At 47.9% G+C, this 27,922-nt stretch overlaps 1 protein-coding gene across 1 annotated transcript; it reads right to left on the bottom strand.

Moving 5' to 3' along the window:
* Nucleotides 1-20,127: 20,127 nt before the first annotated feature.
* On the bottom strand, nt 20,128-27,212 carry LOC308116278 (prosaposin receptor GPR37-like). Its single transcript, XM_080474372.1, has 2 exons — nt 25,975-27,212; nt 20,128-22,440 (listed from the first exon to the last, which is right to left on the bottom strand). Exons 1-2 carry the CDS (start codon nt 26,905-26,907, stop codon nt 21,622-21,624), a joined length of 1,752 nt encoding a protein of 583 aa, XP_080330498.1. The 5' UTR covers nt 26,908-27,212; the 3' UTR covers nt 20,128-21,621.
* Nucleotides 27,213-27,922: the final 710 nt, after the last annotated feature.

The raw sequence follows: 27,922 nt of genomic DNA, 5'->3' as shown, positions 1-27,922 counted from the left end.
GAGGAACAGCCGGAGGAGGAACAGCCGTAGGGGGTACAGCCGGAGGAAGAACAGCCGTAGGAGGAACAGCCGTAGGAGGAACAGCCGGAGGAAGAACAGCCGGAGGAGGAACAGCCGGCGGAGGAACAGCCGTAGGAGGAACAGCCGTAGGAGGAACAGCCGGAGGAAGAACAGCCGGAGGAGGAACAGCCGGAGGAGGAACAGCCGGCGGGGCCCAGGCAGCAGAGTGACGGAGGTCAGAGGGGAAGCTGAGTGACGGAGGTCATAGAATAGTAGAGATGACTGGTTCTGGTTCAGGTTACCACACAGGTCAGCAGCCTGCAGCTCTGGAGCCACACGTGGCTCTTCAGCGCCCCCTGTAGCGGCTCCCAAAGCTCCTTTTAAATTATTTATCAATAAATATTTGGCCTTTTTTCATTCTATTGACAACAGAACGGTGCCAAATGCCTCATCTAATTAGTCACGTGCATGAATGGAGGAACGAGGTCCCCACTGTCCCCCCCCCCCCCCCCCCCCCCCCACTGTCCCTCCCTGCTGTCCCTCCCACGGTCCCTCCCCACTGTCCCACCCCACTTTCCCTCCCACTCCCCCCCCCCCCCCCCCCCACTGTCCCTCCCCACTGCCCCCCCCCCCCCCCCCCACTGTCCCTCCCTGCTGTCCCTCCCACGGTCCCTCCCCACTATCCTCCCCCCACTGTCCCACCCCACTTTCCCTCCCACTCCCCCCCCCCCCCCCCCCCCCCCCCCACTGTCCAGCAGCACCACAGCCAAGGGGACGGGCTTGGCAGAATCAGCGGGGAAAGAAGACCCTGTTGAGCTTGTCCCTCGTCAGCCACTGTGAAGAGACATGACAGGTGGAGAATAAGTGGGAGACCTCGGCCGCCGGTGAAATACCAGCGCCGGGCGTGACCCGCTCCGGGGACAGTGGCAGGTGGGCAGTTTGACTGGGTACACCTGTCAAACGGTAACGCAGGTGTCCTCAGGCGAGCTCAGGAAGGACAGAAACCTGCCGTAGAGCAGGAGGCCAAAGCTCACTTGATCTTGATGTTCAGTATGAACACAGACCCTGAAAGCCTCACCTTCCTTCTGACTTTTGGGTTTTAAAAAGACTCGACTCTCGTCTGAAAATGTCTGAAAATGTCTGAAAATGTCTGAAAATGTCTGAAAATGTCTGAAAATGTCTCCATAGAAAGACCAAGAGCTGAACAAAGAGAAGACATGACCATCAGGTGTTTGGTTTTGTTTTAATGAAGTTGACAGGATTGTAGCAGCAGCAGACAAACGTTATTTATATTACTTCTGGCGCACACGCCATGACAGGGGAAGTTATAGCACCTGTGGACTTTCAAAATAAAATGACATTAACAAAACAATACACTACATCCTCCTTCTTAAGATTTCGTTTTCTTATAAATGATAACCCATGAAGTGCAAAACTGCTCAACAAACCTAAAACATCAGCGGTTAAGTATCAAAACACAGTAAGTAATTTGCATAGAGCATAGAATATAGAATATAGAATATAGAATATAGAATATAGAATATAGAATATAGATTAATGCCTTCTTAAGAGGACTAAAGAGTGTCTTCTGTTTTTAAACAACAAAACAAAATCCTACTCCTTGTGAGCACAATACCTAACAAATATGATTCACTAACTATAATAAACTCAAAACCAGTAGTACTCATACACACATTGTATCTCACAGAAGGTTTGACTAATCTACCTGATCTGGTATGGTCGGCTGTACAACCGAAGACAAGTCAGCAGGTTGACCGCTGAAAGCTGCGGGTAAGGACTCTCAGCACCTCTATCCACAGTACTCTCAGCACCTCTATCCACAATACTCTCAGCACCTCTATTCTCAGCACCTCTATCCACAGTACTCTCAGCACCTCTATCCACAGTACTCTCAGCACCTCTATCCACAATACTCTCAGCACCTCTATTCTCAGCACCTCTATCCACAGTACTCTCAGCACCTCTATCCACAATACTCTCAGCACCTCTATTCTCAGCACCTCTATCCACAGTACTCTCAGCACCTCTATCCACAGTACTCTCAGCACCTCTATCCACAATACTCTCAGCACCTCTATTCTCAGCACCTCTATCCACAGTACTCTCAGCACCTCTATCCACAATACTCTCAGCACCTCTATTCTCAGCACCTCTATCCACAGTACTCTCAGCACCTCTATCCACAGTACTCTCAGCACCTCTATCCACAGTACTCTCAGCACCTCTATCCACAGTACTATCAGCACCTCTATTCTCAGCACCTCTATCCACAGTACTCTCAGCACCTCTATCCACAGTACTATCAGCACCTCTATTCTCAGCACCTCTATCCACAGTACTCTCAGCACCCCTATCCACAGTACTCCCAGCACCCCTATCCACAGTACTATCAGCACCTCTATCCACAGTACTCTCAGCACCTCTATCCACAGTACTCTCAGGAGACAAAGTTTTGTCACAGGTCCCATCCAGATTACACTCAAGTGCAGAAGGTGGAAAGCCTGACTCAGCAGTTTGCCTACAGGTGTACTCACTAAATACCAAGGTGGCTGATTTTGCCTTTTCAGAACCACTGCTGGTTTCCACTTGTCTCCAGACTGCCATCTCACATCTTGTCCCTCTAGAAGTTCTGGGAATCACTTAACCTGGTGGTCCTAGTCTTTTGTTAGCGTTGCTGGCTTTGCTCTGTGTTTGTGTCCACTGAGAGAACCTCCAGGAGTGAGTGATGTGGGCAGCTTTGTCTTCAACCGACGTCCCATCAGCATCTGGGCAGGTGAGAGACCTACCCTGTCCAGCAGCGCTATGGAGGGGTCACCAGCATCACGTTGTGGTTCTTAAATCAGTCTGTTCACTGTTTGCTCTGCTCTTTCTGCCGGTCCGCTGGACTGAGCAGGACCAGGCCTCGATGTGGCATGTGTACATTCCTCCCTGGCATATTGACCATCGTCAGAGACAAGGACATCAGATATGCAAATATGGATTTTAGTAGTCAGCACGCAAAATAAACTCTGAACCATTACAATGAAACAAATCAGAACCGACCTGCTCCCTGGTCCAGCTGGTTCAAGATGCCAGGTCAGTGGCTCTTTTTGATTACTGACTATTCTCATACAGAGAGGACACCGCTCTACCACCTCTTCAGTCTCTGTGGACATGCCTGGCCAGTACAGAACATCTCTGGCCCGTTCTTTACACTCGACCACTCCGAGGTGAGATTCATGTTTCTTGTCCAGCGTCTGTGACCTCAGCTGCAGTGGTACCATGAGCTTCTCTGTTCTGAACTACAGTCCTGAGGCTAAACTGATTTCTGCTCTGAAAGTCCAGAATGCTTGAAGACACTGTGGGACATCAGACCTGCTTCTTGGCCGACCACTCCTCACCATGTCCTTCAGCTGCTGCAGCTCTGTGTCCTCTCCTGTCCATTCCTGAACTCTGTCAGCTTTCAGCAGAGACGGGCAGGTGTAGTGTGTCCCAGCTGGTCTTCAGTTCCTGTTCCAGCAGATCCTCTCTCTGCTCATTCAGATCAGCACGACTCACAGAGTCGCCATGTGAAGCTCTTTCCTTCTCTTCTTAGTCACGGTGACGTTGTACTTCTGCCACCGCAGCAACATCCTCTGCAGTCCGATGGGAGCCGGATGTAGGGACTTCTTGAAGATGCTTTCTAGAGGCTTGTTGTCTCCTTCAACCTGGATCTCTGCCATAGAAGTGCTGGTGGAACTTCTCACGTCCGTACACAATGGCGGGCAACTCTATTTCAATGGGAGCGTACCTCTTGATCCACATGCCACAGGTTGTCCATCCTGCAGTACCACAGCTCCGATACCCTCTGAGCTGGCGTCCCCGGACAGGGTCACAGGTTTGATAGCGTGGGAGCTCCTGTTATCAGTGTTTCTAGCAGATTGAAGCTCTGCTGCTGAGGCTGCTCCCAGGGCCGCTCTGTCTCTCCCTGCTGAAGTTTCCTTAGTGGTCCAGACGTCGCTGACAGATCTGGACTGAACTGAGAGAGATATGGAACCATTCCCAGAACCTGCCTCACTGACTGCTGATTGGCTGGTGGAGGTTTCTTGACAATGGTTCTGATCTTCTCATCATCTGCACTGAGGACACGCCCAATGGATCTGATCTTCTCATCATCTGCACTGAGGACACGCCCAATGGATCTGACTGCTCTCATTTCATTCATTCTAAACTTGCTCTTATTGTTCTTGAACCTGAGATTATGTCCCTCTGCTCTCTGCAGTAACTGTAGAAGCCTCGGGACATGTTGCTCTAGTGAGTCTCCCCACACCAACAGATGATGACGTTGACCCCTCCATCACGTGAGCCGCCGCTCTCTGGAACACTTCACTGGCTGAGGAAATGCCAAAGGGAAGGTGTTTAAAGTGATATCTTCTGATTCAATGTGCACGGCTCTTCGTCGAGTTTAATTTGATCAAACCCCTGGTTTACCAACCCTGAGAACTCCCTCCAGTGTGAAGAGGTTCCTGATGTTCTCTCCTTATCGCAGAGTTTAGGTCTTCGGGATCCATACAACTCCTCACTGTTTCAGCAGTCACAGTCACTACACTGCTGTTCAGCTGCTCGGCTGCTGGGTGAAGACTTCTGCTTGCTCCATCTTGTGAAGCTGCTCAATGACCCTGTCCCTCAGAGACACTGGACCTCTGCTGGGTACCTGTACTACTGGACCAACATTCAGGTCTACTTGGATGGTGTGTCAGTAAGTAGATGTTCACATTGTTTCAGTATGTCATCCGTCTTTTCCACGTTACACAGCCTTTTGACCCGTTTTAATTTGGTGCTTGTCCTTCCCAGTGTCTCTGGAGCGTCTTCTTTTATTACTTCAAGGTCAGTTTGGTTCTTCGGACCCTTAATTTGACAAATGAGTGACGTGTTTTCTAATGTAGGTTTGTGCAGACCGCGGCCGCCATCTTCTTCCTGACTCCTGATCTGCATTTTGGTCAGTGAGGCTGCGTCTTACTCAGAAAATATACATTTTGATTGGAGCGTCTCAGAATTCCTCGGGGTTCCCTGGAATGACGTAGTCGGGAAACTCCTCCTCGTCCACCATTTTGAATTTTTCACTTCCGTCAACATTCAGATCGTCTCCAGAACGTCTTAAAAACTCACTGGACTTCAACACTTAAATCAACTTCAACGGATTAAGTGACACTTTTGAAAAGTAAAATATTGTATTTTTGATTATTTTTACTTTTTAATCCTGAAGTTTCATAACGTTTTAATGTTCAGAAAAAAAGTTTGACTGGACAGGAAGGAGAAGAGGAGGAGGAGGAGGAGGAGGAGGATGAGGAGGAGGAGGAGGAAGAAGAAAAGGAAGAGGAGGAGGAGGAAGAGGAGGAGGAAGAGGAGGAAGAAGAAGAGTAAGAGGAGGAAGAGAAGGAGAAGGAGGAGGAGGAGGAGGAGGAGGGACAGGGACAGGATTTGACTTGTTATTGACCAATAGATCGTTTGTAACTGACATCAGATTTCCCATGATCCTCTCTGATCCTCTCTGATCCTCTCTGATCCTCTCTGGTCCTCTCTGATCCTCTCTGGTCCTCTCTGGTCCTCTCTGATCCTCTCTGATCCTCTCTGGTCCTCTCTGGTCCTCTGTGATCCTCTCTGATCCTCTCTGATCCTCTCTGATCCTCTCTGGTCCTCTGTGATCCTCTCTGATCCTCTCTGATCCTCTCTGGTCCTCTCTGATTCTCTCTGGTCCTCTCTGATCCTCTCTAGTCCTCTCTGGTCCTCTCTAAACCTCTCTGGTCCTCTCTGATCCTCTCTGGTCCTCTCTGGTCCTCTGTGATCCTCTCTGATCCTCTCTGGTCCTCTCTGATTCTCTCTGGTCCTCTCTGATCCTCTCTAGTCCTCTCTAGTCCTCTCTGATCCTCTCTGGTCCTCTCTGGTCCTCTCTGGTCCTCTTTGATCCTCTCTAAACCTCTCTGATCCTCTCTGGTCCTCTTTGATCCTCTCTGATCCTCTCTGGTCCTCTCTGGTCCTCTTTGATCCTCTCTGATCCTCTCTGGTCGGCCATCTTCTCTGCAAACAGCTGCATAGCAACATATCTATGGTGGATTCCTGTGATTTTTCTCTAAATGTTCCTGGTGAAGCTCTGAATCGCGGTCAGATCGAGGAGTGCGGTGGGTCGACTCCTGCAGCAGTTTGTTAAACTCTGAGGACGATGTCGGCTTGTGGCCGAGTGTAAATAACACGGACATGGTGAACTACGTGGTACTCACTACTACCGTACAAAAGCTTCTCCTCATACAACGTGTCAGTGACGGGATGGTGAAGCAATATTGTAGTGAAAGAGACTGACGGACAAGGTCAATAAACGGGACTTTATTTTCTTAGTCATTTTTAGAAAATGGTTTTTTTTCTTGTTATTTTAAAAACTCATAAGTCAGGGTAGTAATGGACAAAGAAACTTTACCTTTACCCTTCACAAAATGCTCTTCACATACTCGTGTGTATTTGTAGGTTTTATGTCTTTCACGTCTTTCCAGTTCGTTCTTTGACTTCTGGTCCTTCAGGCTGTTTAACAGTCGGTGAACTGAAACACGTTACTGGGAGCAGAATTGTTAGAACGTCCGACAACTGGGCACATAACCCACATTTTTGCGCCTTGCTCAACGGTTACGGCCGTGTTGTCATAACAAAATGGAGGACACTAGCGAATCAGAGAGGATCATGGGAAAATCGTGACGTCAGTGTAGATGATCAATATAATAAAAATACATGATGTTATTAAAAGAAACATGTATATGGATAAACAGAAACTAATACAATAAATATGGTGTGGTAGTATGTAGTTTGTAGTACTATGGTAGTAGGGTGTGGCAGCTCCAATCTTAATACTATCAAATATATTTCAGACTAAGAACAAAGATATAATATATAGTATTATTCCTTCAGATTAGAGTATAAAGAGACAAACCTTCCCTGAACGTTTTATTGAGATATCTTGATTATTAAAGAAACTACAAGTGTTTTTATGTAAAAGTTTTTGGTCACAGATTTGTGTACTAATTACCTTTAAGACAATTCCACTAATGAGTAAACTTCTCTGGCCTATAAATTCCTTCTTTGTTCAGACATCTGGATGGTTCTGGTGTCCTTTTCTTTGTGTTTTTCTTTCCAGTGGGAACAGTTGAATTCTATTTGGTTGTTTTTCATTTTTCTTCACCTGAATGCTCCATCTTGTGGCCTGACGGAGAAGCTTGTTCTCCACTTCTAGTGTCTGAAGTCTTTTAGCTGAAACAACATTCCAGTCGACTCCAGTGTCGATTCCAAACAAATCGCCTCTTCAGACCACCTGACACCGTCACTCTGTACAGTTTCACCAATATGTCTTCTCTCCACTCTTCCTATGGACACGTCATCATTCTCTTCATCGTCTTCTTGGTTTTTTTCAACAGCATCTTTTGTGGCTTTTCCTGGCTGCTTGCTCAGCACTTCTTTGCAAAAGAATTATTCGTTCCACATTTCTTGCGTGTTTGACCGAAGGCGGGGTTCCTCCTCCGTCCACGGGTTTGACCACACCTGGAAAGTCTTTAGTGTTTTTAGTGTCAATCTTCTGCACATCAACCTCCTCGTGTCAGGCTCTCATCTGGGTTGTATATATATATATATATATATCAGGAGCTTTAGCAAGAGTAAGATCCGCCTCCCTGAGCAATCTGGCTCTAACTCTGTCCTCTCTTATCCCACAGACGATTCTGTCCCTTATCAGCGAGTCACACTGGTGTCCAAACTCACAGTCTTTGGCTTTATTCTTTAAGTCCATAACACAAGTGTCTATTGTTTCCACTGGTCCTTGTGCTCGTGTGAAAAACATGTGTCTGACAGGGTGGTGGTTTGAAGACAGAGACAGGGTGGTGGTTTGAAGACAGAGACATGGTGGTGGTTTGAAGATAGAGACAGGGTGGTGGTTTGAAGAGAGAGACAGGGTGGTGGTATGAAGAGAGAGACAGGGTGGTGGTTTGAAGACAGAGACGGGGTGGTGGTTTGAAGAGAGAGACAGGGTGGTGGTTTGAAGACAGAGACAGGGTGGTGGCTTGAAGAGAGAGACAGGGTGGTGGTATGAAGAGAGAGACAGGGTGGTGGTTTGAAGACAGAGACAGGGTGGTTTGAAGACAGAGACAGGGTGGTGGCTTGAAGAGAGAGACAGGGTGGTGGTTTGAAGACAGGGTGGTGGCTTGAAGAGAGAGACAGGGTGGTAGTTTGAAGACAGAGACAGGGTGGTTTTATGAAGACAGAGACAGGGTGGTGGTTTGAAGAGAGAGACTCTTTCCACTTTACTTCAGACACCATGTGATGTTTGTCTTTGTGTTTTTATGAAGTTGACAGGACGAGCAGCATTTGAGCAGCAGACTCAGTGACACTCAGTGACAGGGGAAGTTATATACCCCAGCACCTGTGGATTTTCAAAATAAAATGACGTTAGCAAAACAATACTACACTCCTAAAACAGTTAAAAACAAAAACCATATATTTATAATTGCAAAACAAAATAATTTTGAAACAGGGTGAAGCCACTGAGATTAAAATATAATGAAAGCTTTACTATCATAACTCATAACTGAAAGTTCATATATGCCACGTTAGACCGTTTCCGTACATTTATCTAAACTATAAGAACATCAGAACTTGTGTTCATTCTAAAGGTGAACTGTGTTTTGTTTGTGGCTCCAGTTAAAGTTGTTCTGGAGGAAAAACGATGAAATCGTCTCGTTTGCTCATGAAGGTTGCAGAGTCCCGGGTTACGAGTCCGAGTCCAGATGAAGGATGAAACAGAAGAAAGAAGAATCGTATCTCATCAGTCAAACAGCAGTCGAACCACAGGGTGCTCTTGGTGAAACCTGGTTCTGATTCAGCCCACCATGGCCCGGCCCAGCATGGCCCGGCCCAGCATGGCTCAGCATGGCCCAGCATGGCTCGGCCCGACCCAGCATGGCTCAGTCCGTCCTGGCCCAGCATGGCTCGGCCCGACCCAGCATGGCTCAGCCCGTCCTGGCCCAGCATGGCTCGGCCCGACCCAGCATGGCTCAGCCCGTCCTGGCCCAGCATGGCTCGGCCCGACCCAGCATGGCTCAGCCCGTCCTGGCCCAGCATGGCTGGCCCGGCCCACTGGCTACATAATGGTGTGTCAGATAGCAGATGGAATAAGAGCTCTATTGTCCCAATTCTTCTCCTTTGTTGGGGGTTGCAGTAACATTTCTAGGTCGCCGGCTGCGACTGAGCCAAAGCTTTACCCCCCGCACCTCCACCCATGAACCCCACCCCCCTCCCCCACCCCACCCCATATTTCAGCCAGCACTGTTTATGGAGGCACAATTAGAAATCAGCTCCCAGCAACAACAGCCTCCCTGTGGCCTCAGATTCCTCCCCTCTGCTCCTCAAAAGGTTCTTTCATGGTGATAATTGGGTGGCAGGACTTCAGATCCTCTCGTTATTCATATTCCTCCACATCATTATCTTTGACCTTTGACCCGCTGGTTCACTGAGGCGCTCCGACAGTCACTGCTGGTCTCCTCCCATGTTTGGCTGCTACAACAATATAGATTCTCTTAAAGCAACTGTGGAGCCCAACAAGGAGGATGGATGGATGATGATGATGATGATGATGATGATGATGATGATGATGATGATGATGGATGATGATGATGGATGATGATGATGATGGATGATGATGATGATGATGATGATGATGATGATGATGATGATGATGATGATGATGATGATGATGATGATGATGATGGATGATGATGATGATGGATGATGATGATGATGATGGATGATGATGATGATGGATGGATGGATGATAATGATGATGGATGATGATGATGATGATGATGATGATGATGATGATGATGATGATGATGATGATGGATGATGATGATGATGATGATGATGATGATGATGGATGGATGATGATGATGATGGATGATGGATGGATGATGGATGATGATTGATGATGATGATGATGATGATGGATGATGGATGATTGATGATGATGATGATGATGATGATGATGATGATGATGATGATGATGATGATGATGATGATGATGATGATGGAGGATGATGATGATGATGATGATGATGATGGAGGATGATAGATGATGATGGATGGATGATGATGGAGATGATGATGATGATGATGATGATGATGATGATGATGATGATGATGATGATGATGATGATGATGATGATGATGACTGAAGGTGGAGGAGAGGTGTGTGTTTATGTGGGTTTCAGCCGCGGTTTAAAGGAGCAGCTTGTAAACCTTTCATCTTCATCACTTTGAATAAATATCTTGCGTATTGTCATATTATACTGTTTCCACTCAAGGAGCTTTTACTGTTTGTGTGACTCTTATCTTCATGTTGGCGGCGTTACAGTAGAACATAAACTACAGATCCCTGAATTTCCAGCACCGTCACTGAAAGATCGAGCTCCACCAGAGCACCAGCAGGCTCCGCCACTGGTCCACCGCCCTCCGTCCTCTCCTGGACGAGTTCCTGGCCACTGGTCCACCGCCCTCCGTCCTCTCCTGGACGAGTTCCTGGCCACTGGTCCACGGCCTCCCGTCCTCTCCTGGACGAGTTCTTGGCCACTGGTCCACCGCCTCCCGTCCTCTCCAGGACGACATCCTGGCCACTGGTCCACGGCCTCTCGTCCTCTCCTGGACGAGTTCTTGGCCACTGGTCCACCGCCTCCCGTCCTCTCCAGGACGAGTTCCTGGCCACTGGTCCACCGCCTCCCGTCCTCTCCTGGACGAGTTCTTGGCCACTGGTCCACCGCCTCCCGTCCTCTCCAGGACGACATCCTGGCCACTGGTCCACGGCCTCTCGTCCTCTCCTGGACGAGTTCTTGGCCACTGGTCCACCGCCTCCCGTCCTCTCCAGGACGAGTTCCTGGCCACTGGTCCACCGCCTCCCGTCCTCTCCTGGACGAGTTCTTGGCCACTGGTCCACGGCCTCCCGTCCTCTCCAGGACGAGTTCCTGGCCACTGGTCCACCGCCTCCCGTCCTCTCCTGGACGGGTTCTTGGCCACTGGTCCACCGCCTCCCGTCCTCTCCTGGACGAGTTCTTGGCCACTGGTCCACCGCCTCCCGTCCTCTCCAGGACGAGTTCTTGGCCACTGGTCCACCGCCTCCCGTCCTCTCCTGGACGAGTTCTTGGCCACTGGTCCACCGCCTCCCGTCCTCTCCAGGACGAGTTCCTGGCCACTGGTCCACGGCCTCCCGTCCTCTCCTGGACGACCGTCCGCAGAGCAGTTTGGAGAAGGTCAGTGAGCAGCATGTTGGGCCCCGGAGCCTTGGCGTACCCGGCCGTGCTTTTGTTTCACGATGAATGGTTCTGTCTAATCACCGGGCGGCACAGGGGACGGGGGGGACGGGGGGGACGGGGGGGGGTGCGGGGGGCCTGTGTCTCATTCACAAAGGCCTCAAACACGCTTGTCTGCTGCCAAAGAGCAAATCAAAGCTGAGCGCCGATTAGACAAGAATGTGGTTTACATACAAAGAGTTCGCTCAGGAGGAATCGGTGGCAGCGACACAAGAATGTTCATCATTACTAAAAGACACAAACACTGTAAAATCAATACTGTACTATAGTGAAAGGATAGTGAAATAGTGAAAAGATCCCTTCTGATTAACACGTCTCACTCTGATATTGATCACTTATAGGGGCAGTTCAGCAGCAAAAGTTAAGTTAATGACTTATTTTGACAAACATAATTTTCTTCCTTTCAGTTTCTGACAAAAATGATAAAGAAAAAAATGAAGGATAAAACTTTAAATGGATTTTACTTTCTAACTCCAACTCTGTACTCGCCACACTGCAGGGTTGTGTCTTGCTCAAGGACACAACATGTGGACAGGCGGGGAATCGAACCTATTTATATGTATATATATATAGCTTCTCTTGCAAGTTTTCCGTACTGCTTCACATCCTGTTTTACTTCCAGTTGCCACCTAAAGCCAGCTAGAGAATTATAGAATTATCGAGCCACTGGACGGAGGTGGAGGTTCTTAGGGATCAGCGGTGAGTCAAACAACTCATCAGAGCTGAAATATCACTGAAGCGGCCATCTTGGATGAGGACCTGCTTTAATTCATGTCCGTTCACTGGTATTGACAAATGAGTTAAGGTCATTTTAATGAACTACATTTTCAATCCATGCTCATGGAGATTAGTTCACGACAAACAGCAGACATGTTGTTGATAAGAGTGAATGCACTCAGGACAAACTTGTCCTCATCCAATATGGCGGCTTGGCTGAACACCAGCAGTCACAGGAGTTTCCTCATGGTGTGATCTGTACTGAGTCGTGCAGCTGAGATGAAGCTTCCTCGTATTCTCTGCTCAGCGAAGCTTGGTCCGCTGGAAACACCTCAGACAGGGAGCAAGCCGCTTAACCATTGGTTTTTCCATTTTTGTGGTTATCACACATTATTGCGTTGTGGCACAGCTGCCACAATGCTTTGAGGCGTTATCAGGTGTTACCATCATGTGTTGCCAGCAGGTGTTACCATCAGGTGTTACCAGCAGGTGTTTCCAGCAGGTGACACCATCAGGTGTTACCAGCAGGTGTTACCAGTAGGTGTTACCAGTAAGTGTTACCATCAGGTGTTACCATCAGGTGTTACCATCAGGTGTTACCATCAGGTGTTACCATCATGTGTTACCAGCAGGTGTTACCAGTAAGTGTTACCATCAGGTGTTACCAGCAGGTGTTACCAGTAAGTGTTACCATCAGGTGTTACCATCATGTGTTACCAGCAGGTGTTACCAGTAAGTGTTACCATCAGGTGTTACCAGCAGGTGTTACCAGCAGGTGTTACCAGCAGGTGTTACCATCAGGTGTTACCAGCAGGTGTTACCAGTAAGTGTTACCATCAGGTGTTACCATCAGGTGTTACCAGAAAGTGTTACCATCAGGTGTTACCAGCAGGTGTTACCAGCAGGTGTTACCAGTAAGTGTTACCAGCAGGTGTTACCAGCAGGTGTTACCAGCAGGTGTTACCAGTAAGTGTTACCATCAGGTGTTACCATCAGGTGTTACCAGTAAGTGTTACCATCAGGTGTTACCAGCAGGTGTTACCAGCAGGTGTTACCAGCAGGTGTTACCATCAGGTGTTACCAGCAGGTGTTACCAGTAAGTGTTACCATCAGGTGTTACCATCAGGTGTTACCAGTAAGTGTTACCATCAGGTGTTACCAGCAGGTGTTACCAGCAGGTGTTACCAGTAAGTGTTACCAGCAGGTGTTACCAGCAGGTGTTACCAGCAGGTGTTACCAGTAAGTGTTACCATCAGGTGTTACCATCAGGTGTTACCAGTAAGTGTTACCATCAGGTGTTACCAGTAAGTGTTACCATCAGGTGTTACCATCAGGTGTTACCAGCAGGTGTTACCATCAGGTGTTACCAGCAGGTGTTACCATCAGGTGACACCAGAGAGCCTCTTTTCAATCTGTTTACGAAGGTTTGATTTCACATGTTAGAACCAGTTTTTCATTCCGTTCCGTTCAGTGGAAAACACTTCCACCACAAACATGTATTAACTTGTTTCAGACGAGCGTCAGTCGGCACCAGTTCAGACCAGAAACATCAGTGACAGATTGTCTCCGCGCTCTGCTGTCTCGGCCAGCTGAGGGCCAGACTCCCGGTTGTCATGACAACGCAGGGTGAGGACAATGGCGCCGCTGTGTCCTCCGCTGGCCGGGCAGCGGCGATGACGAACACGATGGAGAGAGAGAGAGAAGTGTGACGTGGCAGTTTGAAGTCTTAAGCTGAAATCTCATCGTTTAAATTAATGCTGAGTCGACTGTTTCCTGTCCAGTCGACTGTTTCCTGTTCAGTCTGCCGTCTCAGTAACTGTAACAGTGAGTGTATCAGGACACGTTATTCTGAACGGTACAAACAATGGAGGCTGTGTCCTCTGCAAGGTCAGCAATGACGAGTCTGCTCTTCATCCTCCGACTGGCAGCATGTTTCAGCAAAATAAACCCTGTTTGTGTTCGTCAGCAACATGACGGACGTCCAGGAAGACGCCTGTTACAGAACGACAACGACCACAACAACAACGTTAACAACAGCGACCACAACGACGACGCTCCGAGGTGCTCCACAGCTCTGACCACACCAGTCAGCGTCACCTCAAGTGGAAAAGAAATAGAAAAAACAAATAATAAATCTTTAATTTATAAGTATTTTGCTCATAAGTGTCAAACAATGATTTACTATTGAAAGTGACCACTTAACATTCTTTTCACAGAGCAGAGTTAAAAGAACAAAGTGAGAAACAAGTAAAAACCAGGTATGTGGTTCATAAGGAAAGTGCCGACTAATCACATTTTTCACGTTTCGTCTAAGCTTTGTAGTTTTTAAAAAAATAAGTCTGTTTTAAAGACTTCATGCATTAATGTATAACATTATATGTAGGTTTTCGGCATTAAAGTGTGTAATCTACAGGGAGAGTATGCTTATTATATATGCTTTATATAAGTTCAGAAACACACACAGGACTTTGGACTGTGGGAGGAAGTAGTACCTGGAAGAGAACATACAACCCGTTGACCTTCTGCTGTCAGGCGAGAACACCGACCACTGCGCCGCAGGAAAAGTACCATGACATGCAGTTTTTTGATTGAAAACAACGGTGTAATGAAAAGACAAGTGTCTTTAATTTATCGCAAACTGTTGATGGATGTGTCGGAGAATACACAACATACCAAACAGCAGTGGGAAATGGAAGTGAGTGTGACATTGGAGGATGATACCTGGGGAAACGTTGGCTCTGGTGGTCATAAGGGGGCGGAGCTTAATGAGGAAAGGAAGGAGTTTGACTGGAAGACTAAACTCCCACTCTTCAGGACTCCACAAAAGTCTCTACATTGTGGGAGCCGGAGCAGAACTAAGTGCTGGAAAAACTGTGGACTTGTGGCTGAACAAACACACAGATTTTGGGACTGTCCCACGGTACAAGACTTTTGGACTGAAGTTAAAGGACGAGTAGAAAAGCTACTTAAAGTGAACCTTTCTGGGACCCTTTGACATTTTTACTGGACAAATTCCCGGGTGATCTGTCCCACGGTCGGACGTTTCTCCTGCTAATGGCTACAAGAAAAATGAGAACTTCTTGGTGGAAACCTGAAGCTGCTGCGTTCTCAGTGGAAACAGGAAGTCAGACGGGGAAACTCAAAGGAACAGCCGACGGCACGACTGCAGCTGAAGACTCACTTCTGTACAGAAGATGGGCTCCAGTTTGAAGCCTTGTTGGATTAGACTGCTTATGCCTCTTTTAATTTTGTTTTTTTTTCTTGAAGTATGTCTATTCTTTTTTCCTGGACTTTTATCCATCCATCCATCCATCCATCCATCCATCCATCCATCCATCCATCCATCCATCCATCCATCCATCCATCCATCCATCCATCCATTGTCCACCTCTTATCCAGTCCGGGTCGTGGGGGCAGCAGTCTCAGCAGGGATGTCCAGATGTCCCTCGGCCCAGACACGTCCTCCAGCTCTTCCGGTGGGACCCCAAGGCGTTCCCAGGCCAGCCGAGAGACATAGTCCCTCCAGCGTGTCCCAGGTCTGCCCGGAGGCCTCCTACCGGAGGGACATGCCCAGAACACCTCCCGAGGGAGTGCGGCTACTGTCGCTATGAGCTACTTTTAGCAGCTATTAGCAGTAGCACCGCAGCTGCTTCCCCCACAGGGCGACTAAGCTGAGTAATGTGATGTATTTATATATTTGCAGTGAGATGAGCAGCAGCACCACATTGACATTTCTCTTTTCCTCTCTGCAGCTGGACGGCTGGAGCAACAACGACTCAGTGAACCAGTTCATGAACGTGATGACTCGGGAGTCACTGTTCAGTAAAGTGACTCGCGGGTTTTGAACCATTCACTCAAACTCAATCATCACTACCAGGCTGCTCACACACACACACACACACACACACACACACACACACACACACACACACACACACACACACACACACACACACACACACACACACACACACACACACACACACATTGTACAAAGTGGATGAGAGAGGCTCCTCATGGAGGAGATCAAAGGAGATCAGCATCTGTTGCCATGGAGACGCTCCCTGCTCAGTGTTTCACAGTGATGTAGCTACCTGACAGGCTAGTTAGCATCCATATGAGCTAACGGCTATCATGTTAGTGATGCTAACTCGGTTCCACAAACAAATGTGGCGTTGGTGAAGGTCTGCGCTCTACCGAGTGTAGCTCTAGTCGTCCAGTGAAGGAGATCTTGTTATTGATTATCGTCCAGTGAAGGAGATCTGCGTCCCAGGCCTTCTCTCAAGAGTTGCAGCCAGTGTTGAGCCTGAACGAGTTCAGTGAACGCTCGTTCATGAACTCGTTCATATTTTAGGTGAAGGTGAACTGAACGTTCTGTATTTCTGCTTGATGAACGTTACTATGAGCGGCGTTCATTCTGGTGTTTGTGAACGGCGCTCTCAGTTCAACGTTGTTTAAGAGGTTTGCCAGATTTCTGAGCCTTCCAGTTGAAAACCCGGCTCAATCACACCGTAAACGGGCATTAACATGTAGGAGGAAAACAGCCAATCTGGCAAAAAAAAGTCTCAAAATGCGAAGCATCATGGCAAAAACAAATGGAAGACAGCAGCACCATAGACATAAACACTAGACGCCTCAGCAACTGGCAGGAACATACGTCAGTTCGTCCGCCATCTTGGGAGGGGAATTTGTCAGGACGTCAGCAACGATGCTGCGTCACTGTTCTGCTTTTGGTTGTACAAACAGACCAAATCAGGACAATGGACAGCGTGGGATTACCTTCCACAGGGAGGAAGAACGTATTTATTGTTGTTGTCGTTGTGTTTAGCTCATATAACATTAACTTGGGACATAGATGAGCTGGAGCCGTGGGAAATGCTCTCTATTCCCTGGCTGAAGCTCGCCCTCAAACAACAACAACAATATCAACATCTATTGGGTTCATCTTACGGAGGCTATTTTAGTTACAGTGTGTAGAATATTACATTTCAAAAGAAATGAGTGTCTCAGAACCAGTCAGTGTTCTGTTCCCCGCCTGTTCCAGCAGGAGAACCGCAGCCTGATCCCAGTAGGAAGTTCTGTCTGGCTGTTCTCAAACCGCTGAGCAACATGTCACCCCTCACTCCTGTTAGACATACTGACATGTACACAGACAGTATTATTATATATATTGATTAGGAGAGCAAATCAACTGATTGCACGTTGCACAAGCAGTGAATTAATGTGATAACACAGGACTCTGAACAGGTCCATCTGGTCCTCACTAGGACCTCTCCTATCACTGCCCACATGTCCTGATGCTTTGACAGCCAGACTCAGTGAAGCCATGGCCGAGTTGGAGAGTCTGAGAAGAGAGGAGAGGAATGCCAAAGTATAGTATAATAGGTAAAAATGTTATTGTGTGTAAATATGTTAAAAAAAACTAATTTGTTCCACAAAACAGTTATAACTTGTGCCCTAATGTACATGTTCATTGTACATAAATGTCACATTGTGTGTAAATAAAGACTTTACATATTGTTGTCATGGCTCCATCATGTTGCTCTAAAAGGAGAGGACAGCGTCCCAATGTCCGTCTGCAAACTGCTTCCATTTCCTCTCAATACTTTTTATTAGTATGCTACATTAAATAAATAAATAGATAAATGAAATCATTTTTATTTAATAAATTAAAAATGAAAGCAATGATTCTTCACAGTCATGTAAATGCATATTTGCGTGGTTTTCTTCAGAAAACACTTCGCTGTCACATAGACTTGTTTAGGCTGACCCGACTTGCCCCTCACAAGATGGCGGCCGCTCTGACGTAATGGAGCGGTGGGCGGAGACAGGCTGCGCGGCGTCTCGTGTTTATGTCCATGAGCAGCACTAACTCAGACTCTGCCTCCACTATTAATACTTCATCTTCGTATGATTTCTGTACTTTCCGATCGATAAGCTGCTACTTTTGTTTGTTTGTTTTTCACGTGCTTTGAACGACTCGGAGGACGACTCGGCTTTTTATGGGTTAACGAGCTTCAGTCGCTGATACGGGTGATGCGTTCAGGTGCATCACGTAACTCCATCATTTCTTTTTCCTTTTTAAATTTGGTGGGTGCGGCTTATATATCGGTGCCCTCAATAGTCTGGAAATCCTGGTACTTGAAAGAATTTTATGAAAAAGTCAGTGATGATCCAGGTAGAAACATCTTAGTATTTTGTATAAACGTTGCTCGCCGGGTTTCAAGAAGCAACTCAACAACTTCAACATCCAACCTGAGAGGCTCATTGAACCCGGCTGGACTTTCAAGGTATGTTCCAGGAACTAAAACATTCCTTGAGGGTTTTACTATTTTAAGTTGTAATTTGTTTGTAGAACCTGCCTGGTGTTTTTTCCTTTGCACCGTAAGAACTACTGTCCTTTGTTTATGTTTTAATAATTCCTCCTTCATAAAGTCCATTCAAGCAGCAGGTTTGTCCTCATGGTTCTGAGAGGGGGGGGGGGGGGGGGGGGGGGGGGGGGGCTGCTACTAGTGAGGACTGACTGGGTGGGAACAATGGAGAAATGACAGTATTCTGAGGGGAACAGCTCGCAGTAACATAGTGAGAAAAAAAAGAACTATGAACTAGTTCATTTTTGGAACTGTGAATTTAGAACTATGAACTGAACTAGTTCATTTTAAAATTTGTGAACTGAACTTTGAACTGGTTCATGTAGAAACTGAACTTTCCCAACACTGGCTGCAGCTGCAAAGAAACACAAATACTTGCAAGCGTTTAGTTTCACCGATGGTTAAAACTCACATCAGTTTGAAATTAGACAAATAAAGACACTGTATGTGGAACTGTTGTATAATTTGGGAACTTAAAAGAAGAATATATGACAAGTTTCATACTGAACAAATTGACTGAGGATCCTGTATCTGGTTCAACACTCACATGCGTCACTTACAAGTTCCTGCTCAATCACTACAAACTTTACAAGGATTATCTCCATCGGTCCCATGTGGGGCGAATCTTCACAACGCGTACGTCCAGCTAACAGATCGAACCAGAGCAGCGCGTCGTCTCAGGGAGTTCTTACCTCTGTCGGTCCAACGCTTCCAGGACCTGAACTCAGCTCAACCGCATCGTCTGCCGCTGGACAACAGGATCGATATGGCCGCTGGCACTGGCGCCGCTGGTGATGCTACTAGCAGTTTTGCTACTAGCACTGGCTCTGAAAAGCAGTGATGCTACTAGCACTGAGGCTACTCACAGTGATGCTTCTAGCACTGGTGCCGCTAGCAGTGATGCTACCAGCACTGCTGCTACTAGCACTGACGCTGCTAGCACTGATGCTAGCAGTGATGCTACTAGCAGTGATGCTAATGACAGTGATGCCACTAGTAGTGATGCTACTAACACTGATGCTACTAGCGCTGATGCCACTAGCACTGAGGCTATAGCAGTGATACTACTAGCAGGGGTCCCACGAGCAGTGAGGCTAATGACAGTGACGCTACTTGCAGTGATGCGACCAGCACTGCTGCTACTAGCCCTGGCGCTGCTAGCAGATGCTAGCAGTGATGCTACTAGCAGTGATGCTAATGACAGTGATGCTAATGACAGTGATGCTACTAGCGCTGATGCCACTAGCACTGAGGCTATAGCAGTGATACTACTAGCAGGGGTCCCACGAGCAGTGATGCGACCAGCACTGCTGCTACTAGCCCTGAGGCTACAAGCCCTGGCGCTGCTAGCAGATACTAGCAGTGATGCTAATGACAGTGATGCTACTAGCGGGTGGCCTTGAGGAGAGGGCGTAGCCTGAACTCTGTTCAAGTTGTTGTTCTTGTGACGTGCCGATGTTTGGACTGATATCGTCTATTGATCGTTGATAAAAGTCATGTTGTGCGGGTACAGACCCTCTGAAGGCCGCCGGGGACTTTTCTCTACTCTGTGCTTGAAAATAACAGATATTTCCGCTTCTCATCCATTTTTCTTGCTTTTCTCAAACGGAACTTGGTTCTATCTGTTGCTTGTGTTCGGTTCTTTATGTAAATCACAGCGAGGCCTCTCTCAATGCAAAAACTCATTTTCATACATGTTTTTAATTAAAGTGACGCTTTTCTTGTAGCTAGAAAATGAAAAAGAACAAAACCTCTGTCACATTACAGACCAAGCAGAGAGGAAATAAAGGACGGACTCACGTCAGCAAACAGACGCGGTGTTGTTATGAATTCGTCAAGTCCAACAGAATCAGTTACACCAAGAACAAAACACCAACATAACCTCCAGAGGAGCCTCGCAGCAGCCAGGGCTCAACATCCTGTTTAAACCTGATTACTAGAGCTGGGCGGGTCGATCCAAATATCGATAATACTGATACCTGCCTATCGATATCGAATGAGACCAGTGCAATGAGATCGATAGTTTCACTTTCTGTCCCGTATGCATGCTGCTCCATCCTGAACACACTGAAATAATATGATGTTCTAATTTGTTCTGCACTGACAGTTTCATACACTTTGTTTATTTAGTTGTTTTTTTTTCTTTTTATTATGATAAAGTATTTTGTTTACCTACAAACTTTTCCCAAATTCTGTTCTACATTTAAATAATTAATAAACCAATGAAAATATCATAAAAACACCTCAAGGTCATGAAAATCCATCCAGATTTAGAGATTCGATTATGCCTTCCTAGTCATTTCTAGAGACACTAACTGTAATACCCAGGAATTTTATCAGTAATTTCTGGGAATTTCAACAGTAATTTCTGGGAGTTTTCCCTTGAGATTTTACCCTTGAATATAAAAAAGTATCAGTATGGGATGGATATCAGTGGTACTGTCGCGGTATTTACTTGCTCTCCACTGCTGACTACAGAAAGCAGCTAGTTGATGGAGAAAACCACCAAAGTTACAAAGATGAAGAGGCTGAAGGGGTTGATCAGATCTAAAGTCAATGAAAAGTACAAGTTTTCTCATCCGCGTGATTTTGGACGGAAACATGTTGGAGTAGAACTTTAAAACTCCGTGAATGAATCACGTCTGTAATGAGCAGAAGCTCCAAACACGATGCGACGGAAGCAAACTGCTGCTTTCATCCCTCCATGTTTCTGAGAGCTTAGCATGCTAACGCTAACTACCAACTCAACACTCAGCCGCTTTTCAGTTCAAAGTACACAATGCGGAATTTGTGATATGTGGAGCAGAAACACTTTGTTTTATGTTCAACAACAATTAGTGACGAACTGTATGAGCGGAACTTTAGTATGTTTGACTGCGAGGTAAGAATCCGGATCAAAGAGACGAGCGCCCGTGTTCTGCTCTCGGCTCCTCGGAAACAGTGAAAACAACCAGGAAGTACCACCGAGTGCAGATTCCATCAAAGTACTGGTGCGTTCATTGAAAAACCTAAAAATAATTCAAAACAACTAATACTGATAAGGAGAATTTGTAAACGGTGAAAGGACGGCGAGCGGCGCCTCCGTTGTCCGTCAGTAAACACGAACGTCTGAGCCAATCAGGAAGCGACGGGTCGGCTCCTCGGCCAACCGCTGGCCTTTGACCTCAGCAGTGAGTCCCCACGGCGGTGTAGGCGGGGGAGATGGACGGCTCCCTGCGCGCGGTGCTGAAGGCAGACAGCTCCAGGTCGGCGGCGCCCTCGTCCGGGTCGGCGGCGGGCGAGCGCGGCGGGCCGCACTCGTTGCAGCAGCAGCAGCAACAGTCCAGGAAGGCTCTGGTGAACGGCCGGCACAGGCAGAACAGCAGCGCCGGCGTCGCCGCCGACTTACAGAAGAGCAGCAGCTGGCTCGCCACCTGCAGGACGTCCAGTGTCCTGCGGGGAACGCCGGCCGCCATGTACGTGCCGATGATGTTGCAGATGTTCTCCGGGATGATGCAGAACCCGTAGAGGATGGCCAGCGCCACCACGGCGCAGTTCATCTGGCTCTCCAGCTGGATCTGCTTCATGGTGCCGCGGACGCAGGCGCGCTCGGCGCGGCGGATGCGGCGCGCCGTGGCGAGCGAGCTGCAGATGGTGAAGAGCGTCGGCAGGCAGAAGTAGCAGCCGAAGTACCACCAGAGCCGCGCGCTGTCGTAGGTGAGCCCCAGGACGTAGAGCGTGTCTGGCAGCTCGGTGGAGATGCGGATCACGCAGCGCTCGCACGGCGTCACGCCGGGCGGCTCGCCGTCCTCGGTGACCAGCTGGCGGATCAGCAGCTCGGGCAGCGCCAGCAGCAGCGCCCCCACCCAGATCACCGCCAGCTTGGCCGACGTCGACGCCCAGTTCTCGATCATCTCGTAGTACAGCTGCACGTTGGTGGCCGCCCGGAAACGGTCGATGCACAGAGCGCACAGCGTGAAGGTCGTGACCCCGAGAGACGCCACCTGGTGGAACGAGAGCAGAGTCGCATCAGGACGCAAAATATCTGACAGATCGTCGTCGGTAGAGCGGCGTATTTTGTTCCACTGAATGTTCGTAGCTTAGAACCGTTCTGTACTCAGGTTTGGGTTTGAGCGAATGTGTGTGTGTGTGTGTGTGTGTGTGTGTGTGTGTGTGTGTGTGTGTAGTCCATTACCTCGTTAAAGCTGATCTTGCAGCTCTTTGTGTTTTTTCATAGTCGTGAAAAAATTAGGATTAGAATTTTAACAGCACTTAACAATTTGAATAATATTAATAAACAAAACTGAAGAAAACAATTTTCTAAACTTTCAGTCAAATGTAATTAATAATTTAAAAAATGCCATTTCTGGTGAGGAATAAATTAGGACACTCCCACATTTATTCCCACCTAAAATGAGTGAAATCATACCAAGAAGTATGAGGTCAGGATTAGAACATCTGAGCATCTTGAAGGAGGCTGGTCTTATTTAATCCTCAGAGATGTGGTTTGGTGTGATGTTGAGGTGAGACTGAACACCAGAGCTGCCTGAGGGCGTCACAGAAGAACCTTGCAGCTGAAGAGTCTGTCAGTGATTTAAAAAAGATCGCAGAACTATTTGAAATCATCCTTTTCCAGGGAGGAATAAGAACAAGATTAGACATCAATATGTGACTGTGAACACATGTAAAGAACATGAGTGTGTGACTCTGGTGTGAGCTGGATGAATAAAGCTCACAGAGCTGCGTCCATAAGAAGATTAACAACAAATATAACACCAGGGCCGAGGGGCAAATCAAATCCAACACAGGAAGTGGCTTCAGTGTCTGGTGTGAACACGCAGGAAGTGGCTTCAGTGTCTGATGTGAACACAGGAAGTGGCGTCAATGTCTGGTGTGAACACTGGAAGTGGCTTCAATGTCTTGTGTGAACACAGGAAGTGGCTTCAGTGTCTGGTGTGAACATACAGGAAAGTGGCTTCAGTGTCTGGTGTGAACACACAGGAAGTGGCTTCATCGTCTGGTGTGAACATACAGGAAAGTGGCTTCAGTGTCTGGTGTGAACACACAGGAAGTGGCTTCATCGTCTGGTGTGAACACACAGGAAGTGGCTTCATCGTCTGGTGTGAACATACAGGAAGTGGCTTCATCGTCTGGTGTGAACACAGGAAAGTGGCTTCAGTGTCTGGTGTGAACATACAGGAAGTGGCTTCATCGTCTGGTGTGAACACAGGAAAGTGGCTTCAGTGTCTGATGTGAACACAGGAAGTGGCTTCATCGTCTGGTGTGAACACAGCAAGTGGCTTCAGTGTCTGGTGTGAACACAGGAAGTGGCTTCAGTGTCTGGTGTGAACATACAGGAAGTGGCTTCATCGTCTGGTGTGAACACAGGAAGTGGCTTCATCATCTGGTGTTCACACAGGAAGTGGCTTCAGTGTCTGGTGTGAACACAGGAAAGTGGCTTCAGTGTCTGATGTGAACACAGGAAGTGGCTTCATCGTCTGGTGTGAACACAGGAAGTGGCTTCATCGTCTGGTGTGAACACACAGGAAGTGGCTTCAATGTCTGATGTGAACACAGGAAGTGGCTTCATCGTCTGGTGTGAACACAGGAAGTGGCTTCATCGTCTGGTGTGAACACAGGAAGTGGCTTCAGTGTCTGGTGTGAACACAGGAAGTGGCTTCATCGTCTGGTGTGAACACAGGAAGTGGCTTCATCGTCTGGTGTGAACACAGGAAGTGGCTTCAGTGTCTGGTGTGAACACAGGAAGTGGCTTCAGTGTCCAAATGTGAAGCCAAAATTAATATCATAGAAACCTGGAAAAGCCTGGTTATGAACCAGGTGGAGCGCCACCTGAACCTGACCCGGGAGGTCCAGGATCTAATCCAGGTAGTTCTGGAGGTTCTAGACCCTGGTCTGGAGCTAACCCAGGAGGATCTGGAGGTTCTGGACCCTGGTCTGGAGCTAACCCAGGAAGTTCTGGAGGTTCTAGATCCTGATCTGGAGCTAACCCAGGAAGTTCTGGAGGTTCTAGACCCTAGTCTGGAGCTAACCCAGGAGGTTCTAGACCCTGGTCTGGAGCTAACCCAGGAAGTTCTGGAGGTTCTAGACCCTAGTCTGGAGCTAACCCAGGAGGTTCTGGACCCTGGTCTGGAGCTAACCCAGGAGGTTCTGGACCCTGGTCTGGAGCTAACCCAGGAAGTTCTGGAGGTTCTAGACCCTGGTCCAGGAACCACTCCGTGGTGTAAACAGATGTAATCCAGGTTTAATGTTGCTGATGTGACATTAATCTGCTCGGAGTCGCTTCAGGCGCCACCTGGTGGGATTAATGAAGAGATTAGTAGAAAGCAGCTGCGCTGTGATTGGTGGATTATCCAGACCAGGTCAAACAGGAAGCAGATCCACTATTTACGCTTTTGTTGAACTGATTCTGTTTCTTTTGTCCAGATTGTGATTTTTAATTTAAGACAAATGTTTCTTATCTGAACTTATTCTTATTTGAGACCCGATGAAGGAAATATTTCAGGAAATATCGTAATAAATTATTCTGCCAACGGAGACGGAAAACCTGAAGAAGAGGCTGGTTTCATGTTTTCACCTGTTCTCATAACTTCTATTAATCCATCCATCATCCATCCATTAATCCATCATCCATCATTCATCATTCATCATCTATCATCCATCCATCCATCCTTTCATCTATCCTTCCCTCCATCCATCCATCATCCGTCCATCCATCCTTCCCTCCATCATCCCTCATCCATCCATTATTCATCATCTATCATTCATCGTTCATCATCCATCCATCCATCCATCCATCCATCCATCATCTATCATTCATCGTTCATCATCCATCCATCCCTCATCCATCCATCGTCTATCATTCATCGTTCATCATCCATCCATCCATCCATCCATCATCTATCATTCATCGTTCATCATCCATCCATCCCTCATCCATCCATCGTCTATCATTCATCGTTCATCATCCATCCATCCATCCATCCATCCATCCATCCATCCATCCATCCATCCATCCATCCATCCATCCATCCATCCACATGTGTTAGAAACACCTGACCAGGTGACCAGTTGAATAACTTTGCTAAAAGAAGATCAGTTCTTTTCCTCTAGTTTTTGTGGTTTTGGTTTTGTTTTTTTACATCATTTGGCTTCTTTGCACCAAATATTTTTGGATGTTTGAAAAAAAAATAATCCAAGTGTGATCCAGCAGTTTGGATTATTTTCCCATCAGGGAATTGCAGTCTTCATTTTCTAACGAGGGGAGTTTAACTCTCAACCGTAAATTCTCTAAAGATGCCTGGCTCATGACAAGGTGAAATCCCCTCCGGGCTCAAATGCTGGACATTTAGCCTCCATCTGTGTTTGAAATTCTTCACTTTCTGAAGCAGAGTACTGAGTAACTATCGAGGGCAGAGGAACGGATCCGTGTCACTTACTGGTGGAACTAAACTTCCATGTATTGGACAGTTATGGAGGCGCGCACCATCTCCACCTGCTGTCACGTGACATGAACTCACCTCCAGGTAGGGGATGATCCTGCACGAGAACTCCCCCAGCAGCCAGGTCCTGGTGAGCTCGTGGAAGACGACGAGCGGCAGGCAGAAGAAGATGATGATGAAGTCCCAGAGCGCCAGGTTGGCCAGCAGCGAGTTGGAGATGCTCCTCATGTAGTAGTTGTGGCACACGATGCACATGACCGACACGTTCCCGATCACGCCCGCGCTGAAGATGAAGGCAGCGGTCACCACGACCGCATACGCGCCGTACGACTCGGCGGTGAGCGGGTAGAACGGGTTGCGCAGCTGCTTGCGTCTGGGCCGCTCCGGCGGAGTGCTGTCCGGGAGGTCCGGCAGGGAGTACTCCTCCTCCTCGTAGTCGCTGCTGTTGAGCCCGAACGGCGGTTCAGCCTCTTGTTCCTGCGCCATGGCCACTGGCACAGCATCGCTCGCACTCCCGGTTCCCGTCGGCCCGCTGCGCCTTGTCCTGCTGCGCCGCTCGAGGCGCCGCGTGCGTCTGCAGGTGGTGCCGTGCGGAGACTGTCGGAGCAGCTCGTCCAGGCTGCACCCACCTCCGCTCGGCCTCTCCGTATCGGTCTTTCCCGTGCGTAACGCGTCTCCCTTCCCTCCCTGTCGAATGCGTACAGACTCAGGACGCGCGCTACTTTTACGCACGAACCGGGAGTTCGGACTCACGGTACCGACCCACGAGGCCCGGGCACTCGCACCGCGCGTCTCTCCATTGTCCTCCCCGCTGACAGTGCGCCACCCCCGGCTCTGCGCATTCCCTTGAGCGGCGGCGGCGGCGGCGGACTCGTAATGAGGAGTGAAAGTCGCTTTTGTTCCGGGCCAGAGGAGCTGAGCGGCGACAGCTTCGCTGCACAGCCACAGACACAGCAGCCTCACGGGTGGAGGCAGCATCCTGACTCGTCTACACCCAGAAGAACAGTCCATCCATCTGCTCCGACTCAAAGTGCGCAAACTTTAATTTCCGATTCGTCGCAGATCTCAGAGTTCACGTTCAGTGGCTCTTGGGTCGCGTGACAGCGGCGCACCAGTCCGGTTCTGGTGCGTCCCGGAGAGGCTCTGGTCCGGAGACATCGCCGGAGAGGAAACACCGAAACACCCGGAGGAGAGAAAGAAGCCACCGGAAACTAAATCCCAAACTTATGAGTCGGCGGGTCTTCGGTAGAAAGAAGAAACTTCAAGCTGGAAAGTTTTTTACGCTCCGTGTTCGAGGTGATGCAGCCGAGAGGGAGGGAGGAGAGAGAGAGAGAGAGAGAGAGAGAGAGAGAGAGAGAGAGAGAGAGAGAGAGAGAGAGAGAGAGAGAGAGAGAGAGAGAGAGAGATGCCTCTGTGAGGAGGAGGAGGAGAAGGAGAAGGAGGAGGAGGAGGAGGAGGAGGAGGAGGAGGAGGAGGAGGAGGAGGAGGAGGAGGAGGAAGGTTTCATCTGTCAAAGCTGCTCTGATCCGATACTAAACCACAAATCAGTGAATGGAATTACACACGACACCGAAATCAACTTGTAAAGAAAAACAAGAACAAAGTTTGAACTCTGCAGCTTCAAAGTTCAACATTTCATTCAGCTTCGATAGAAGAAAAGTGTTTCTGAGAAGGAAAAGGTGGAGCTGCTGTGTCTGTTAAAGGTTTCCTCTGCAGTCTGGAGGAAACATGTTGAATTAAAGCGGAAATACAAACAGTTCAGCCCGGATCACATTTCTATAAAGGAAGAAGTTGTAAGTTCAATAAGAAGAAATGAGCTTTATTCACAAACTTAAATCTACAGTCTTCACTGCCATCTAGCGTCAAACAAGGGGAATGTATTTATAGAGACAGAATAAATACATTAAAGCTTTACCGAGTTATAAAATAAATATATTTAAACGTTATAAAGTAATAAAATTTATATATTAAAGTAAAGTAAACAAGTAAATTATATTTCTAAAGCGCTTTTCACAGACATGGAGTC

The sequence above is a fragment of the Lipophrys pholis genome (assembly GCF_963383615.2).
Source record: "Lipophrys pholis genome assembly, chromosome: 11".
NCBI lineage: Eukaryota > Metazoa > Chordata > Actinopteri > Blenniiformes > Blenniidae > Lipophrys > Lipophrys pholis.
Note: the sequence above shows the minus strand (reverse complement) of the source record. Positions and strands in the feature narration are given on the sequence as shown.

Coding starts and splice junctions, on each gene's coding strand:
- LOC308116278 (XM_080474372.1), bottom strand. CDS start 26,907: ATGGACTGTTCTTCTGGGTGTAGACGAGTCAGGATGCTGCCTCCACCC. Junction 22,441..25,974: donor GGATCATCCCCTACCTGGAG/GTGAGTTCATGT, acceptor TCGTTCCACCAG/GTGGCGTCTCTCGGGGTCAC.